The 15,981-nt window shown below is 31.5% G+C and overlaps 1 protein-coding gene across 1 annotated transcript in view; it reads left to right on the plus strand.

Annotated features, from left to right (window-relative positions):
* The window catches only part of Khc-73 (Kinesin heavy chain 73), a 164,533-nt gene that overhangs the window by 102,526 nt on the left and 46,026 nt on the right, over positions 1–15,981 (plus strand). The window contains exons 17-22 of the mRNA XM_080169918.1: positions 4,194–4,265; positions 6,683–6,834; positions 10,867–10,979; positions 11,254–11,312; positions 11,521–11,572; positions 15,682–15,784. Of these exons, the coding sequence (XP_080026044.1) occupies positions 4,194–4,265; positions 6,683–6,834; positions 10,867–10,979; positions 11,254–11,312; positions 11,521–11,572; positions 15,682–15,784 (551 nt within the window). The remainder of the gene's footprint in view (positions 1–4,193; positions 4,266–6,682; positions 6,835–10,866; positions 10,980–11,253; positions 11,313–11,520; positions 11,573–15,681; positions 15,785–15,981) is intronic.

Here is a 15,981-nt window from a genome sequence, read left to right on the forward strand (position 1 = left end):
TACAAGCAGGGATAAGGGATGGGAAACGTAGGAAAATATTATTTCAGGCCTATTTCAAGCCTAGGCCTATTTCTAGCCTAATAAACCAGTTTTGGGATAGCGCAGTGGTTCGTATAAAATGCTAATGAAAAAGCTGTGTGTGTGTGTGTAGATAAAGTATAGAATCAAATTCAGGTAGCTAGTTTAAAGTAAAAAACATAACTTTTTATAAACCTATATATTAATGGCTTTTGTTAAAATGAAGTTTTTTCTCTCCCAAAATTTTTTATCTTTTACTTTGGTAATTTGAACTGTCAGAAAGCTATCGTTGGGTTTCCCTCAGACAGATTTTAGTTTGTATTATTTGCATTTTTATCAATGAGTAAAAATTTTATTTGAAAATTTCATTGCTAATTAAAATTCAAAATAAATAAATAAATATGCACTTGGGTAACATTCTATCAAGTTCTTTGGATACTATACTGGATATAATGTAATGATATATCTGTACTGTGTTGTATTGTACAAAAATTAGGGTGAAGGTGTTGTATCATTTCCGTACTAAATTTTTAAAATTCAAAATACAACATCTAATTTATAAACTACCAAATGAAAATTCGTAGCTACCTTCTTTCCAAAAAAATAATCCCGTTATTTTTGTTTTTTCTATGTGGCCCTTTTTTAATGTTTAACTCTAAGCAGATTTAATAATTAAACTAATGTGATCTAACACCATTTATATTTATTTTTTCGTAGCAGACGAAATCATTATTTTTTCTATAATTGTCTGCTTCTAAAATTTCCGCCATCTGTGATTTGGGCTTGTTTTGTATCAACCAATCACCAATTGGCTCCGCCAATTGGTGATTGGTTGATACAAAACAAGCCCAAATCACAGAACACTATTGGTTTAGAGCGGTAGCCAATATGAGCCGTCCGCCAGTAAGGTCATTAAATTAGGCAAATGGTAAAAGTTGCATGATCCCTTTCAAAACCAGGCCGAGACCTAATTTATGGCCAGGTTTCCTATCCCTTATCCCTGACTACAAGCTGCTTCATAAAATACAGATAGCAAGAATTATCTTCTGTATTCTAATATCGGATGACAAAACAGCATATATTCTAATCTGAAATATGTTCATTGATTACTTAACTGATACAGTATTATAGGCCCTTAGTTTACCAACCAAATGCCGACATTTGGTACAATGAATCCCCACCCAACGAAGTTGCAGTATAAAAGCCTTACTTGGGGTGTATTAGTATTCAAGTCTGGTGTTTGCTATCATAATAGCCTTACATATACACCAAAGTATAGGGAATGTCAATCTGAGAAAATATTTGCCAATTGCATACACTTTGATATTATAATCTTTGTTTGCAAGTCCTAACTGTGTTTGGAAAAAATTATTTATTTAAAGGGGTTAGGGGAAGATATAATTGCTCTATGCATGTCGACTCCATGTAAGTAGCTATAACCGGCTATGGACATTTTCGAGATCTTGCTAAACAAACATGCATCCATGTAATATATAATAATATTCTATAATTCAAGTTTACCCAGTCTCCAGTCAGTTTTTTTATTGCACGACTTTTGTTCATAAGTCTCATGTAGGAGCGGTTAACATTTGACAAATTAAGAAATACTAACAATTGTTTTTGTTGTTTATATTTCTTATTCCTATCCTAAAGACACAATACATACAATATTACTAGTACAAGAATAATATCATGTGTATGAAAAAATATTATTCAATAGGATTCTATATAACATAACAGTTGAATTAATAAATGGATGTTGGTAAATAGTGGATTTTTAATTTGTAATTTATGATTAACCAAATTATGGTGTAAAACAAAATTTATAAAATTCTTAAATACCAGTACAAAATATCATTGATAGATGTTTCGTTGTTTACTAGTAAGGAAATTTTATACTTTGCTGATTTACTTTTGTGGTGTCTAAAACATATAAATCTATTCATGTATTTAACTAGCATACGTTTGTAAACTAATAAGTAAAGAATCATATTATATCAATTAATACTAATATCAGACTCATTGAATATATTAATAAAGCAAGGTCAAGATCGAAAGATATCTATAAAGATAAATATATATAAACATTCTAATATGGCTGTCTGAATGTGCATTAATATCTCGCTAACTGCTGGAAAGAATATTCTCTACTTTTCAGAGAATACACCTAACGATTATAGGAAGGTTTAGGCTGTCTTTTAAGGTGTTGAGATACCTCTTCCTGAAAAAATCAAAAGATATGTATTAAAAATGAAAAGAAGCTATGTAACAAGTTAACTGTTTTTGTAATTTGGGCTCTTCTTTTAACATTTGTCCTACACCTTTTTTGTGTTAGTGCCCTTACATTTTTTACCCACATACGTATTTTTAAAATCTCAACTCTTATCTTTTATTGCCTAAATTTTTTTCTCTTTTACTATCGGCTATGTTAAAATATGTATTACATTTTTGGGCAATTTCTTTTTGGAAGGTTGAGTTACCCATTCCCAAAATAGCTATAAACCTTTCAATGAACCTATAGGAAGCTTCAATATAAAGGAGAAATATTTCAGTTCCATGGTTATCGAGATCTTAAGCTTCTGACAGACACGTAGAAAGGCATTGTGTTACTTTACTTTAAAGTGTGTAAATCCATTATCATTTTAATTTAGATTATAATTGTAATGGTCAAGAGAAGAAAATCCATGAATACGTATAGTAATAAATACATTGCATGTGTAAAGAAAAGGAATTAAAGAAAAATATATTATCTCATTGGGTTTGACCATATCATAACCCACTTATTTTAGTAAATATGATATTTCATAGCTTTGCCTAAGTTATTAAGAACTTTTCCCCTTATAAGATTGCTTAAATTGAAAAAAGTTTAGAGCAACATTTTTATTTTTCAATACTTCATACTTTCAAAAAACATTTGACCTTAGCCTCTAGAATTTGACCTAAAACCTCCATAAAAGTAAACAATTCAATTGTTTGATATTACCACAGTATAAATGAATTTAGAAAATTACATAAAAAAAAGTTTAGGCAGTTTTTATATAATTTATTAGCCATATTATTAACAGTGCTTGGTTTACAGACCTACCAATTCTACAGTAGCTTCTCTTCTTAAAGGCATATCAAAATGTTAGAAAAAATTTTGAGATTTAATATGCATAGAGGGTGAAAAATGGTCCAAAGTAAGAGAATTGAGAAGAACATTGAATTGTAAATGATGTAAAAAGTATTTGCTTATCATGCAACATATGAAAATCAATCGTACCAATACTTATTTCATATTTATGTAATTTTAATATTTGTAAAGTGTACAATTTATAGAACACGGTGGTTACATATTCATAATTAAAGTAAAAAAATAGATGGGGCACCATCTTTATATAACTCTATCAACGGGGTGTGGACCCTGTGACGACTTTCAATTAGGTCTTTCAATATCAGCCATTAGCGTCGCCAAAAATAAGCAAAGCCAAGTCACTACAAGAGAGCAGAAATTAATTTGCTAGCAGAGGGCAAAAGGTCCCCACCACTTGGGCCAGGTAGTTGTCTAGGTTATACAATATAAATTTACTGTTTCAAGATAATTTTTTTAAGCTTCGGATCAATAATCTCAGTATTTATATACTATTCATTCATTTTTGGGTTTTTTTTGTCTTAAGGGAAATGTTTTTCTTTTAAAAGCCAATGATTATTGATAGAGATGTTATTATTTCCTATTGTAATACCTATTATAATCATAACATCTACAACATAAAACAAGAACTTTTAAATATATAATATATAAGTAGCGCAGCAACACCAGGATACCAATTCTAAATAAGGCATTTTTATTTAGAAAAAAACACCAAAAAACTTATATAAATTTTTTATTTTTACAAATGAAACATTTGTTATTAACAGTTACAAAAAGAACAAAAAAAATACCAAATAAGCATTTTTAGATGTATAATGCTTTAAAAAATAAAGTTTGAGGCTTCATAAGTTAGAAGGGTAGGTATAAAATGAAAAAAAAAATCAAACAAGTTTTTAACTGTCCAATAAGATAACGCTTAACACAGATGCCTTTAAATTTTCGGGGTACAGCCACTACTAATATGATAATCCATTCAGCTAAAAATGTCTTTGATTAAACGCTTTACTAATATCAAACTAACAATAATAGCAAGTTTCTGTTTTAGGACGTGACTTTGGTAGGCCGACCAGATGCAACTGTTCAACAAGATATTCAACTGCTTGGTCTGGGTATCCAGGTAGGCTTTCAAGTCCATTTTTACCACCCCCTCCCTCCTAAAACAATATATCAAATTACAATTAAAAGTACATATAGTATCTATATTTCACCGCAGTTAAGATATTTTAAGGGATCTTGGACAAAGTAGCTTCAGACAAAGTAGCTTCAGGACAAAGTAGCTTCAGGACAAACTAGCTTCAGGACAAAGTAGCCACCTAAGGAAAGTAGCCTCCACTTTTTATAAAGGTCATGGCCGCAGCGCTCGGCCCCCTGGACTGCCTAGCCGCGGGCGCTCGGCCCCCTAGCCTATAACCTAACCTAACCTAACCAAAAAATTCTAAAAACATTATTAGAACTTGTCAAAACAAAATTAAAAATTGTAAAAAATCTATCAACCACTTTTTGCAAAATCCACGAAATTCTAAACCACCTATGTATTATCAGTTGATGATATTTTTCTTAAATAAATGTTCTAAGGCTAACATAGGTTAGGTAAGGTTAGGTTATAGGCTAGGGGGCCGAGCGCCCGCAGCTAGGCAGGCCAGGGGGCCGAGCGCTGCGGTCATATTGGAGACTATTTTCCTTAGGAAGCTACTTTTCTTAAGTAAATGTCCTGAAGCTACTTTGTCCTGAAGCTACTTTTTCCGAAGCTACTTTGTCCGTAGCTACTTTGTCCGAAGCTACTTTGTCCATGATCCATTTTAAGTGTATTAGTTATTTATCGCAACGTACTATAGACACCTAATCGCGGATATTAAAATGAAAAATCCAAAGATTATCCCGAGAGGGCCGGATCTATCAAAGCAGGTATTAATTTTAAGATTTTTATTTTTAATTTTATTAATTGTCTTTAATACGTTGCTTTATTAATAGGTTCAAAGCCATGGTGAAAAATAGAATAAATTTTAACATGCGTACATACTCTAAATTTGTTTTAAAATTTTGAATGACAATGTTTCTATTCTTGTAAACTGTATTCTGACACAGGGATCTAAAGGAATAAGACAATAGCCGATAAATTGAAGTACATCTCCTATGATGATACACAAAATAACCTATTCTATAGGTTACAATTGGTGATTGAAACGTTTGGAAACTACACTTAATGACCAAACCAATCAAAATTTTATAAAAAAAAAAAGTCCCCAAAGTTTATAAGCAAACGAATACAAAAACGTAATTATAAAACTTTTGGGGACTAGGGTAATAAACAGCCCAATGTCCCCTCCCTCCCTGATTCTGACAACATCCCAACATTAAGCCTCCAGGCTTCCACTAGGCTCATACCTTTCAAATTTTATTTCTTAGGTTAGAATTTAACATATAAGCGAGAAAATTTTACATACTTTAGAATATTTGTTGAAAAATTATATATCTTTAATGTCTATCATATATTTACCATGTTAAACCTTGATATCTCGTGTTGAGTTACAATATCGGTGGTAATAGTCGACAATGAATAAATGCTTGGTTTCTAATTTGCATACTGGATTAAATATATCAGCCTAATAGGAAAAGTTGCTGCTTTTATCTAATTTAGCGGCTGATAATTTAAAAAATCGGCAACATTATAACCTACATTAAAGATGACTACTAAAAACCTATTTAAATATAATGTCAAAAGTTTAACAATGTATAATTCTAGATAAAATCTTTGTATATATTGTGTAGGAAGGACAAATTAAATTTGACTTGGATATATTTAAATATATTTATAACCCTAGATGAACTGCCAGTCAGAATTTTGCGATAAACTTAAAAAGAAATTTCTAGCAGACGAAAATACTTTTTAAAGTTAAGTTAAACATGATTCATATTTACGGACGATATAGATTACAAGAAGCTAGCTTATCAACTTTTTATAGCTGACTTACATACACATACTTTATACACAAAAATGTTTACACGTTCTAACTAATAACATGGCCGGATTGGTCCTCCACTGTGTTCTTATTGGTCTAATTTACTGAGTAGTGATCAAGATATATACTGAAATCACATCCTAGGCTTAATTAAGAAAATGTTACTCCATACTACAATACAAATGTACATAGTTAGAAAAGGAGCTCTAAATAATCCTTTTAAAGTCTTGATTGTAAAATTCTGCCTGGTTTGAATGTGAAAAAAGGATGTAAATTTTTAAAACAATAATTATACTCTTCCTTCATAGATTTCTAGCCCCTACGGGGACAATTGCCTAACCCTGCGGGACAATCTCCTAACCTAACATAATCTAAAATAACTTATCTAAAGCTACTGTGAAAATAAGACGAAACGCCCCCTAAAGGGCGTTGTCACGAAATTGACTGTACCCGAAATTTTATTTATGACTATTATGGTCCTTTTATGCAACATATTCCTATTTTATTCAATCTAAATAAAAAAATCTATGGTCCAAGATTTACTTTTTTATCTAACTTTTATTATATTTAATAGGACGAGCACTGCAGACTAGAACTGCAGGACCAGCAGCTGTACCTGGTACCTCTGCCTGGTGCCAGATCCTGTGTCAACGGTGTGGAGGTGACGGACACCACCAGGCTGGCCAATAGTGACAGAATATTGTGGGGCTCTAATCACTTCTTCAGGTAAAATATATTGTAGAGGAATAGTAAAATATCCAGGAATAAGGTATAACCAACAAGCAAAACAAATCTAAAATAATATTTGGGGGGCAAATGGAGAGGTCGTCAATTTTACGATGTGTTGCCCCCCAACGACAGCTGAAAAACACGTATAGGTTTCGTGACTTTCTTCCGAATTAATTTCGTTATTGGTATGAGCTGTAAAATATCTCTCACACCTCAAAATATTTAAGGCCATCAATTATTCTAAATGTTATTATCGCATAAATATATAACTCTTAAAACTTCACTCCTCATATTATCTGGCTGTTATATCATTTTGCTATCATGAAGTTCATTGTTGAGCAAGAAATCCAACCCCCCTCATTTAAAAAAAAAATTAATGCAAAGACGGAAGGTAATTTTTAATTTTGTATTATTTATTAAAAGTTAGGTAAGATTATATTGAGAACTGGTTTGCCCCCTTCTCTGTCAATTTATTTAAAAAATAAAAGGGGATGATAGACTATCACTTTGAGGGAAAGAACCTATAAAATTTTTTTAAAAAATCCTAGAGGGAGGTCAATATGATTTTTTTTGTTAGTGTTTCTATCAGGGTAAAATATATGCAATCAATATGTATTATTTAGTTGATCTTGTTTTAGGTAAAATAAATTTTAAGGCAATATTTGAAGCTTTGAAGCAGTTTCCTGCAAATTTTGACACATTTTGATCGATGAGAATTTCAAAGATTTACTTTTACTTTAATATTATTTTAACACAGGAAATATAAGTTTACCATTTTAAGTAAATATGAATTTCCAAAAGAAACTATATCAAATAATGTAATAATGCTTTAATATGTACTACAAGAAAATTACTATGCATAAATTTATATTTAGATAAAAAAAAGCATTTATGTAAGTTTTAAGTAAGCAGGAAGCCATAAAATATTTGCGCTTTTAAATTGTCATTTAATATTACTTATTACACGAGCGAAGCTACAATATAATTTATTTGTTTTAAAAGTTATTATTTACAACAAGGTTGACAACATCCATTTAAAAGCAAGCCAATAAAGGCAAACTTTTACTGTTCAATATTTTTCAAAGATCTTAATAAAAATTCCATGTAAATATATTAATCAATCTATCAAGTTTTATCTTGTATCATACTAGCGGCTGCGCTCTTAGCATATAGTGGCTCTGAATTTGAAGGAGTAAGAAAAATAGCATAAAACCAAACTTAGATATAAAGATTTAAAACATCCAGGAAACTCCAAAGAAATTAAGAACTTAAGCAGTTCAGTAGTTATCGGAATATTAAACTACAGACAAAAAACCTTACCACTTTATATATTAGGATTACCATATATTAAGACTTTCTGGATGTGATTATAGATTTACTACGCTTTCTAAATCATGCCTAACTGGTAGATTCGCCATAATATTAGAAAAGTTTAGCTTTTAAAAATGTAGAAAAGCTTCGATGTTAAAAGATAATAGTATAAGAAAGAAATTCAGCAATTAAACGAATACAACAAAGAAAAAAAGAAGAGAAGGCTTCGTCGCCTTGGAAACAAACAGCCTTGTTGTACATTTTTTCTTTAACAGATTAGCATTATGAAATATTAGATGCATTTTAGACATAAGTACTGTTAATTTAAATTTTTTTGTTAAAATATGATGGTTTTATAATTAATCACTAGTGGATACGCCCCTAGAGGCTTCTGGGAAGCGGTGGCGGGAAATAATGAGACTCTATAATTTCAATTAAAAGATTTTTTTTCAGTCATCCTGTTACTTTAATACAGGGTATCCCAAAGGATATTAAGGCCTTGTTTTAGATTGGTACAAGATTGAGATTTGCAATATTCTAAATTTAAATATTTCATCTGATTTCTTAAATAATCAAGACATTTTCTCAGTTATTTTGAACAAAAGATCAGTTGTGTGACGTCATAAAAAAGAGGTATGAGAGTAGAATTGGGAAAGGAAACCCCTAAAAAAAAGATGGATTTATGACGTCACACGGCTGCTTTTTTGAGGTACTTTGTAGAGCTTCGTTATTTTACCCTTGCTATGAGGTTTTTTTTCGGATATAACATCTTTTAGATTCATTTTATAAAATATCATTATTTTAAATGAAAAATTTGCATTCGCATATATGATAAGAAGTCAAATGAATTTATTGGATTATAACACTTTGAAAAATTGCATGGAGATGCATCATTCAAAAATTGCGGAACCAATTTTCCAATTTTCAAATGTATTTTCACTTTTGTAGTGCAAATTTTATGTATAACTGAACCAGTGAGGGTAGCCAGGTGTTTCATTCATATATACAATAATTTGTATTCCAGTATGGCTACAAAATCGATTAATATCCGCTGGATTAGAACCGGTTCTAAGCCATACTGAAAAATATTGTATAGCATCGTATTATATCCAGCTTTCTACGGATGTAAATATATACATTGTACAATCATAACATTAAAACCAGGTTTCGGTTTCGGAGCTTACAAAACTGGTTTTAATCTTACAATTGTACATTTTTATACTCGCGGAAACATGTTTATAATACGATGCGATAAAAACCTATTCCTTGAAAAAGTAAAAATGAGGATGACAACATCTACGAGAAGTAGAGCAAAAATTTCATGGATGGACAAACAGACAAAGTGTGTTATGGAGAAGATATTCAGATGTTAAAAAAACCAAGATAGAAAAATCATAGAAAAAAAAACATCTTGAACCTTGTAAATATTTGTGCCTTTTGAAGCATGATCAACAGACCGACGGATTAGGTAAATTATATACTGGATTCATATTGGTACAGGGAATCTTCTTAGATAGCAGCCGAGAAAATTACTTTTCCCCTAAGCGTTATTGACGGACTAACTTCGATAACAAATATTCATCATATAACAGCTACTTTGTTTTAAATTAATTGTCCTGTAGAAGTCCTGTAATAAAGAGATAAGATATGCTTCCTAGTTTTAAGCTATTATGTGTAATTTGTTAGACTTTGTAACATCCAATTCAAATAGATACATTAACAACGGTTTTAAATGTTTTAACAGAAAAAAAGTTAAGTCCTAATGATAGAATTATTTGCTTTGGTGAAACCCCCCAAAAGAAATATTCATTGGTTGAAATGATCTAATCTGTATAAGTGTTCCAAATTTTTGTGCACTTTTGCACACATTTACTCACACACACACACACACACACACACACACACACACACACACACACACACACACACACACACACACACACACACACACACACACACACACACACACACACACAAACAACCACACACACATTATTAGAATACAGGAACCTAATTTCAATTTATAGAAGCGCGGCTGCTAAATAACACATTCGGCAGGCCGTTCATCTAAAGAAAATAGTCAATGAATAAAGAAGCTAGAATTTTTTTTAATTGTGAAATAAGTTACTAGTTGCTACGCCCAAGTATCGTAGGGTAGGAAAAATAAGTCTGAAACTATCCTAGGGTGTGTATGGAGCATTCCTAAAATGTGAAACTCAATCAGTTTACTAGTGTGCGAGATTTTGAGGGACAGAAAATACACTTTACCACCCCATATAAGAACCACTGTTCTTTAAGCAACTGCCTAGCATTTTTGTACAACTCATGGATTGGACATGATTATTCTTGTTTGATGTATAATTTAATTTTTCTATTGGCAGAATAAATGCAAAATTTATGTGATCTAGATAAAAAGGCATTTGATCATACATAAGTATTCGTCAAAATCACTTAATTCGTCAGTGGACCATTCAAAATGGATAAGATAAACCCTTATTTTTCATATTAAATCTTTTTTGATTATGCCGGGTTAAATAAATAGTATTAAAGAGATAATTCAATGGACGATAAATTGATATACACCCCCCCCCCCCCCTCCCAATGATGATAAACAATATTATAAATTATTGAAAAGTTTGGACACTGCTAGTTTGGAACCTACCAATACAATTTTCATAGTCGAATATTATAGGTGTTTTATTAATGAATTTTTTTTAGGGTGAATTGTCCGAAGGGAAGCAGTGACCCGACCCCCACGACCCCCTTTGATTGGAGGATGGCCCAGGAGGAAGTTATGATGGCGGAGGATACTCATGCCCCAATGCAGGAGAGTTTAGATTAATATTTGAAAAATAAATTTTTCAACTGCTATAAGAGACAGATGTTTAAGTTGTCATTAGGCTTATGAGAAATTTTGAAAGTTTTGCAGAATGACTGGTGATTTATGAATTAGTGATTTTCTATTGTACAGTGATTTTAATGTATAATTGAATGGACAATAGATTTCTGTAAATTAGATAAGATTAAATTACCGATATTGTAGATTAAAATTTATTGGGTTAATAAAAGTGTAAATACCAATAAAGAATTAATAACAATACCCAGGGGGTGTTAAGACAACGAGTAAGAGAACTTTTTTTTATATGGGTTTTAATGGGGGATTTGTCAAGTTTGAGGGGTGTAAACTCCCATATAACTCCCCCCTCCTTTGGACGTATATGTAATTTTCCGTCAAATATCCTATCCCTCGATTAATATAAAATTGACAATCTTAAATTGTCTGATTATTTTGCTCTCAAAATCAAATTTTAACATATATTTTAGAATCATTTTATTACACTTTGAAAATTGATAATCTTAACTCTACAACAGGAAGCTTTAGCACGCCTAGAAAGACAGTACGAAGTTGATAAGAAGAATGCTCTAGGAAAAAAACAATGAATTTTTATACTTATTTTATCCTAAATTACCAAACTTAGATAGTTACTGTGCAAAAGTGGGCATTTAGTATTGCATTTAATTTACTCTATAAGTATGTCCGCACGTCCGTCTTGTTGCGTTCATAGTTTCAAAGTTTGCTTTTTATAGGCATTTTGAATACGATTTTTTTTAATTGGTTGGAAGATTTAATATTAATGTATATGTATTGTATAATAAATTCCCACTTATATTTTTAAACATTCATAAAAGCGAAGCTCTGAAACGATATGACAGACGAACATTAACACTTTTGTTGAGTGTCAGAACTGAATATACAAAATATGAAAATATAAGTTTTGACAAAATTATACGAAAATTTGTTGCAAAACTTCTTAAATACAGAATTCTGTTTAAGAACATACTATGATACTTACATTTTTAATACTTGATTATAGAGATGCTTTGCTAATAATATTGTACCTTATTGTAATAGGAATGAGTAATCAAAAAATCAGATCAATCGGATGCTTTTATCACATAAAAAAAATTTTATTAAAAAGTAAAAAAATCAACATGTTTAAAATGGACGTACGGACATTCTGGTAACGATTATAGAGTTGCTACGCTTTCTAAATAGTACCTAACTACTACAGGAATTACCATGCAAAGTTTGAAATCGATAGGACAATTATAACATGCCTAAATTAATGAATAAAAGCTAACTATCTCGGACGGACGGACCGACCCTAATTATAGAAAAGCTTCGCTTTTAAAAAGCAAACAGAAAGACTTGAAGTACACACAATACTTAAAATAAAAAGGCTTAAATAAATACCACAGGTTTTTAGGTGAATATGGTAGATATTAGTTTCTTGTTCACACCCTGCCTTAACCAAATAAAGGATAAACAAAAATTACCATGAAAACGGACAATGCAGCGTTCAAATAGGACCTAGTGCCAAGTAGAATCCATTGAGAATGAAATCCTAGCTGTTCCTTCTTGGCAGATATTTTGATTTTAAGATTTAAGGTGAAAATCACTAAATTCGCCAAATAAACAAGGCAAATCTACCTTAACCCTTTACAGTCGGGCCCCTTGCCGCACCTTAATCAGTCGGGGGGGGGGGGGGGCGTTCAACGCCCCCCCTTATTATCTCAGTTCCTATTAGAGCTAGAGGGCTAAATTTTTTTGTGCAAGTCCCCTGTTTGATAATGAATTTCCGACCTTTTATAAGTCTAAGTCAATTTTCGCTTCCTTCACCCGTTTATTTAACAACCTTTGTTTTTAGGTCCTTTTTTACTTAAAAATTTCAAACGGCTGTAATTTTCTTATTTTTGAAGCTAGAAGAAAAATTTTTTTCCAGAAAATGTTTATCTTTATGTAAATTTTACATTAGAAATATCAAAATATAAATTTCAGCGGCCGCAGCTGTACTTGGCAGCTGCCAGCCGCCGCAGTCGGCGGTCGGCGGGAAAACGGCGGCGGATCTTCATGAAATTGTAATATGTTATGTAGACATGTAAGAAAAGCTTAAGTTTAAAATTTGAAGTCTCTAAGTCAAAAATTGCGGCCACAGGAGCTCTTTAAAGATTTCTGGAGACCTGGAGGATCAGGACCTGCAAGATCATACCTGGAACCTGAAAGTGACTTGAACACCTGTATTTCATATAAGGATGTACTACTAGAGGATTTTTTAGTATTTTGGTATGATAAAATGCTTTGTTTTAGTCAAAAAAATATTTTTGCTCTTTACCTGGATGACCCTGCCAGGTTTGCTGGCATCCTGTGCCCGCCAGGATGGAGATATTCAAAAAATTCCAACTCTCAGTTATGTGTCATACCCATACTTAAAAAGTCAAGCAGTTTGGGCTCTTCATCTTTCACACACAGAAAATGAGATAGAAAAAACCGGATGGGGGGGCGTTCAACGCCCCCCCCCCCCCCCGACCGTTAAGGGTTAAATACAGGAAGATTAGATACTGTTTTTCTGTAAATTATGCTCATTAGGACACTTTATAATTCAAATAAAATCTTATTTTTGTAAAATCAATGTTTCAGTTGTGATTTGACTCAAATCTGGTTAACTTGTCTTTGTGTTTCATTTGTTTTCTTAATCATCTCAAATATTAGGGCATGGAATTCTTTACAAAATGTGTATACACTTATGATAGAGATATCTAGAGACCCCCTCTGTGAATCAGTCAATATGATAACACTGGAAGAACAATCTAGCTATGTTATTGGTAGAGATGTGTATGGGTTTTAGCTCAAAAGGGCAAAATCCTGTAATTTTGTTTGCATAATGAGTCACCTATAAATAGTTGCATTTATTAGGACAAAGTTTTGCTTGGGTAAATCATATCTTGTAAAAATGTATAATCTTATATAATGTGAAACAATGATAAAACATATGTATGTATAAGTAGCTATGAATAGTTGAATTTCTTAGGATAAAGTTAGCTTTCTATAAATCATTTTGTGGAAATATTTCGTTGCTGTATTATTTCATTGGATTGTACATAACACAAATAAACAAAGGTGTTTGTATGCTAGAATTTTTTTTAGTTTGACAAAATATGGGTCCAGTTTGACCTTCTAGATATACTATATCTATTTGATTCCTTGTCTGTATGATAATTTAGGCTTCATTTAATTAATATTTAACAAAATGGAAAACTAATTATGATTGTACCAAATGTACCTTTGCTCCCTATGAATTAAAATATGTCTATATGTCTGTTGCTGTAAGGTTTTCTTCAAGTTATTGTTTCTTCTTTCATTATCTCTTCTGCTTTAAGCTGTTGTAAAGCTTTATACTTAAAAAAAAAATTCTGCCATGGTAGAACCTAGGGTTTGTGCTGAGTGGGAATATGATTATATTGATGGAGAAGGATTATTCTTACCTTAGTTCTTCAGACATCCAGAAATCCATTTCCCTATTCTAACTGTTTGGTACCAATCAGAGATTTTGAAGATAAACTTCTTAAGGTTGATGAATGTAAGCCAAGAACTTTTAGTCTGTTACATTAAGTTCACTAGAGATCTCAAGCTTGCTAAACAAAGTGTCAAATCCTAAGCTTCCCTATAAGCAAGGATTAGGACAAGGGGTTTGTACCAAACAGAAAAGTATAATTAGATGGTCAAGTTGAACCCATTATCTGATTTATAGAAAGCTAACTCTATCCTAAGAAATCCAACAATGATACAATATTCACAGTTGACTTATCATTATATATCCTTGGTCTATGGGAATTATGGGAATAAATATTACAGGATATGATTTATCCAAGCAAAGCTTTGTCCTAATAAATGCAACTATTTATAGGTGACTCATTATGCAAACAAAATGAAAACATTTTGCTCTTTTGAGCCAAAATCTGTACACATCTCTATCAATAACATAGCTAGATTGTTCTTCCAGTGTTATCCTATTGGCTGATTTACAGAGGAGTTCTCTAGATATCTAAATTTTAAATGTTTACACATTGTGTAAAGAATTCTATGACCTAATGTTTGAGATGATTAAGAAAACAAGTGAAACACAAAGACAAGTTAACCAGATTTGAGTCAAATCACAACTGAAACATAGATTTTTCATAAATAAGATTTTATTTCATTTAAAAAGGGTCCCCATGAGCATGATTTACAGAAAAAAGTATCCAATCTTTCTGTATTAAAGGTAGATTTGCCTTGTATAATTGGCGAATTTAGTGATTTTCACCTTAAATCTTAAAATTTAAATATCTGCCAAGAAGGAACAGCTAGGATTTCATTCTCAACGGATTCTACTTGGCACTAGGTCCTATTAGAACGCTGCATTGTCCGTTTTCATGGTAATTTTTGTTTATCCTTTATTTGGTTAAGGCAGGGTGTGTGTTATAATGCCTACTGTTTTTCAACTTTATTACAATTTAAGCTCGTATTATGTCATTCATGGCTACTTTTATAAAATACCATATAGGTGACATGAATATTGAATAATTAGTATCGTATCTTGAAAAAGAGTCAGTTAATTTACTATATATTTGGTTTCAATCGTATTTAATTGCGCTTCGTTTTGGCGACATTACAAAGATCATTTTTGTTGAAAAATTCTTTATTTTTTTAAACTGTAGAAAATCAACGGCGAGAATATGAGAAGCATTTTGAACAGTTGAAGAGTTATATTTCTCCTTCCACACCTTTGGCCCCGCATTTACAGTATGATCCATTTAGGTAAGATTTTGGTTTCTCTTGTGGAAAAGGGGTCTGGTTTTCAAGGGTAATTTTGTCGTATTTTCTGAATGAAGACTAAAATAAATTACTTTTATCTGTCTTGATATCCTACTATAGAGAGTAATAATATTTTGTAAGCTTATAAGCTTTTATGAATTCAATATCCACTGAGGATGGTTTTATGCTATTTTTTCTGC

The sequence above is a fragment of the Acartia tonsa genome, chromosome 1, assembly GCF_053477335.1.
Source record: "Acartia tonsa isolate MP-2025a chromosome 1, ASM5347733v1, whole genome shotgun sequence".
Classification (NCBI taxonomy): Eukaryota; Metazoa; Arthropoda; class Copepoda; order Calanoida; family Acartiidae; genus Acartia; species Acartia tonsa.